Consider the following 3363-nt stretch of genomic DNA (forward strand, 5'->3'; position numbering starts at 1 on the left):
GTAACTTTTGTTTTTAGTTATGTTTTCTTCTTTAGTTCCAAAAGACACATTTTCTTTGTCATGAATGAACCCAACCAACATGGAATCCTTAAAATTTAAAACGCATAGATGTATAGATGTAGACATGCCCTCACTTCATAGACATGACCCCTCCTCGTGTAGAATAAACACCACATATCAGATTTTCTCAAAACATTATCTAACTAAATCTCTGAATACTGTATACCAGAGTCAAATTGTTTACAATCTCCGACAACAGTTGCAAGCAAAGCCATGGACAAAAATCATCAACCATTTCAAACCAAAGCACAAGGTGACGTATCCAAATACTATTCTTATAACCAACTATCAATTTACTCACTTTGTATTTGTCTAAACGCTCGGATCTATTAGATTCTCAGTTCTTTGTTCTTATTCTCAGTTCTTGCAGAAAATTTTGTGCATGATTCAACCACACTCATTGACCAAACAGGAAACTCAAACCAGAAACCCGACCATTGGCCAACAATTATCCTCTGCATCATCTTCGTTATCACTGGTCAATCCATAGCCAAACTCCTCGAAAACTTCTACTATGAACAGCTCCAACGAATGGACTACAACTCAAACCGTCAAAACAAGGGCGTATGGACTCAATCTCTCCTCCAAACCGTTGGATTCCCTCTCCTGCTCATCCCTTTATTTTTCTTCACCACCAAGAAACACAACAATCAACAACCTCCGATCACCTCCTCCGATCGATCCACAATACTTTCTTTCTCCGGTTGCATCGGAATGCTCTTGACGGGTCATGGAAGTCTCTCCGGTAAGGGAAAGCTCGATATCCCCTTTAGGGTATTCACTCTTATCTACACAACACAGCTCTTCTTTACACCTGTTTTGGCCGCCTTCATCAACAAAATCAAATTCAACCGATGGATCATCATCTCCTTGATCTTAGCAATCGCCACCGGAACTCTCACTTCCTTCTCCTCCTCATTCGGCGGCGAGCCAGATAAAACAGAGGAGAGTTACGCAAAAGGCTCATGGCCAGCTCTGTTATCCGGCGTTTACTTCTCTCTCATTCTCTGTACTATAGAGAACGTCTTCAGACGTAACGAATCAACCACTAGAAAACAGAGCTTCTCCTCTGTTTTTCTAGTCGTAATCTTCTCCTCCTTCGTCGCTACAGTCATCTCCGTCGTCGGTTTGCTGATCTACGGAGAGCAAGACGATTTGAAGAGGGAAATGAACGGATTCTTGAAGGGGAAAGGTGCGTACGTGATGACTATGGTTGTTCAAGCTGTTTCTTGGCAGATCTATTGGGTTGGGATCGTGGGACTCGTTTTCTCTGTCTCGAGCGTTTTATCAAATGTGATCAGCGTCCTTACGTGGCCGATAGTGTCGGTTCTAGTGGTGGTCTTCTTCAACTTCATGGAAGATAAATTTGATGTCTTCAAAGGTTTCGCCTTGATCACGGCTGCCTTGAGCGCCGCAGCTTACTTCTATAGGCTTCACAAAGAGAATCGTAACTAGTGACGTGGAAGTTAAGATTTCATGGTATTATACTATTATTTGTGTGTGTGTGTAATGTGTCACCTCTAAATGTATATTTTATTCGTGAATTGTAAGTCTTTAGCTTCATGAGAGAACCATGATGGGGACAAGCCTTCGTGTAGCCTTTAAGCCTTTTCACGCTTCACAGGGAGATTTGTTTCTCTCTGCCTCTCTTGTTTGAAGTTTGGTAATGATTCGGCTATATTGTACGTAAAGATGACTAAACCAAAAAACAACCTTATGTGACTCTGTACAGTTAAGACTATATATGTTCTGAAGTTGTAGGGTATAAGAGAACATACTGTACTTATCTTTACTCCTCCTCTGTTTTCTAAACCCACAGACCTGACTCTGTTTTCTGTTCCTCTCACGACAAATCTGTGAGTATTCTCTTCAATGCCACAACGAGGTCTCATATCAACTTTATGCATTACCACTCCTTCCACAGCCACTTGACCTAATAACGAAACAGAGCAAGATCTTTGCATAAGCTAAGCTTAAACATTAAGATTCAAGAACAGATTATAAAACATCAAGATTCACGAAGAAGAAGAAGACTAGCTCACTAATTAGGCTGAGGCCGTTTGAGTTCTTTAGGAAATTAAGTTTCGACTATGATGCATACTGGGTCCGGTCCATAAAAATTGCATGCTGCTTTTAGCCTTTTAGGGAAACAAACAAAGGTGACCACTGGTTCTTGTTTTCATTGACCATATTGACTTTTAGTATGCTTATTGTTGAGAGTCTGTCATTTCCTTTATTTTCATCAGAATTAACGAGTATCCTCCACATTTTCTCTGATAACAACGTCAACAGTTAGAGTAATGAATGTTTGTATTCCCAATCCCCATCCTTTAATTATACTATGTACGATCATGTAGCATAGCATAACTGTCATTTGTTTGTGTGTTATAATATATAGTGTTAGATGTGTGTATGATATCCATGAATTTAATTGACATTGTTGGTAATAAAAAGTCAAACAAACAAAAATCTTATAAACTTTGAATAGTGTAACTAGTTTTCACTTTTCAGTTGACTTATAAAAATTGGTTGAATGAAAAAAAAAAAAAAAAACAAAAAAACTGATGACTTATCGATGCAATTTAAATGGTATAGATTTGTCGGAATTATACAACCTTCATAAATTTCAAAATCAGTAAACGAAATAGTCTAGTACGTACTTGATGAGTTCTAGTGTTAAGTTGGAAAAGAAAACAAAAAAAAATTAATAACCAAGGAAGTTGATTGACTGATGTTTCTTGAAAAACTTTTGTCATTTGCGAACAAAAAAAAACAATTATGTAATTATTTAGTTGCCAATTTAAGTATATAGGCTAACCAATCCAGTAAGCCTGCAACTTTAGTATAAATGAACGTTATAGCTGAACAAATCTTATATAATAAGAGAAGGTTTTTTCTAACTTTGCCTAAGAATGTGACATTTGGCACTCTATATTTGTGACACATGTCATTCTTATTAATTTTAAATTTAACATTCTAATTTTTTTTACTTTATTTTATTTGTATCTTATATAGTATGTTAAAAAAATATTATTGTTGTATAGTTTGCTTTTTGAATTTCAACATTGTTACAAAAATATCTTCCTTCCATTTTTTAGTTTTAGCATCTAATATATTTCATAATGAAATCATACATCACAAAACCTAAAAAAAAAATACTGATCAACCCAACTAAAAAATATAAACAAATTGAAACCAAATAAAAATAAAAAAATCGTTTAATACTTTTAAAGTAAAAACTGAAACCAAATTAACTTATGATAGACTAATTTAAAAATATAGAAGATTTTCAAATATATATAT

At 35.7% G+C, this 3363-nt stretch overlaps 1 protein-coding gene across 1 annotated transcript; it reads left to right on the plus strand.

Annotated features, from left to right (window-relative positions):
- LOC104756322 (probable purine permease 14) lies at nucleotides 203-1801 on the plus strand. The gene is made up of 2 exons (XM_010478898.2): nucleotides 203-313; nucleotides 422-1801. Exons 1-2 carry the CDS (start codon nucleotides 274-276, stop codon nucleotides 1513-1515), a joined length of 1134 nt encoding a protein of 377 aa, XP_010477200.1. The 5' UTR covers nucleotides 203-273; the 3' UTR covers nucleotides 1516-1801.

The sequence above is a fragment of the Camelina sativa genome, chromosome 17 (assembly GCF_000633955.1).
Source record: "Camelina sativa cultivar DH55 chromosome 17, Cs, whole genome shotgun sequence".
Taxonomy (NCBI): domain Eukaryota; kingdom Viridiplantae; phylum Streptophyta; class Magnoliopsida; order Brassicales; family Brassicaceae; genus Camelina; species Camelina sativa.

Bases quoted from the DNA above. Each gene is read 5' to 3' on its own strand.
- LOC104756322 (XM_010478898.2), top strand. From the start codon at position 274: ATGGACAAAAATCATCAACCATTTCAAACCAAAGCACAAG. The intron at 314-421 runs GTGACGTATCCA...TCTTATTCTCAG, and splicing joins ATTTCAAACCAAAGCACAAG to TTCTTGCAGAAAATTTTGTG.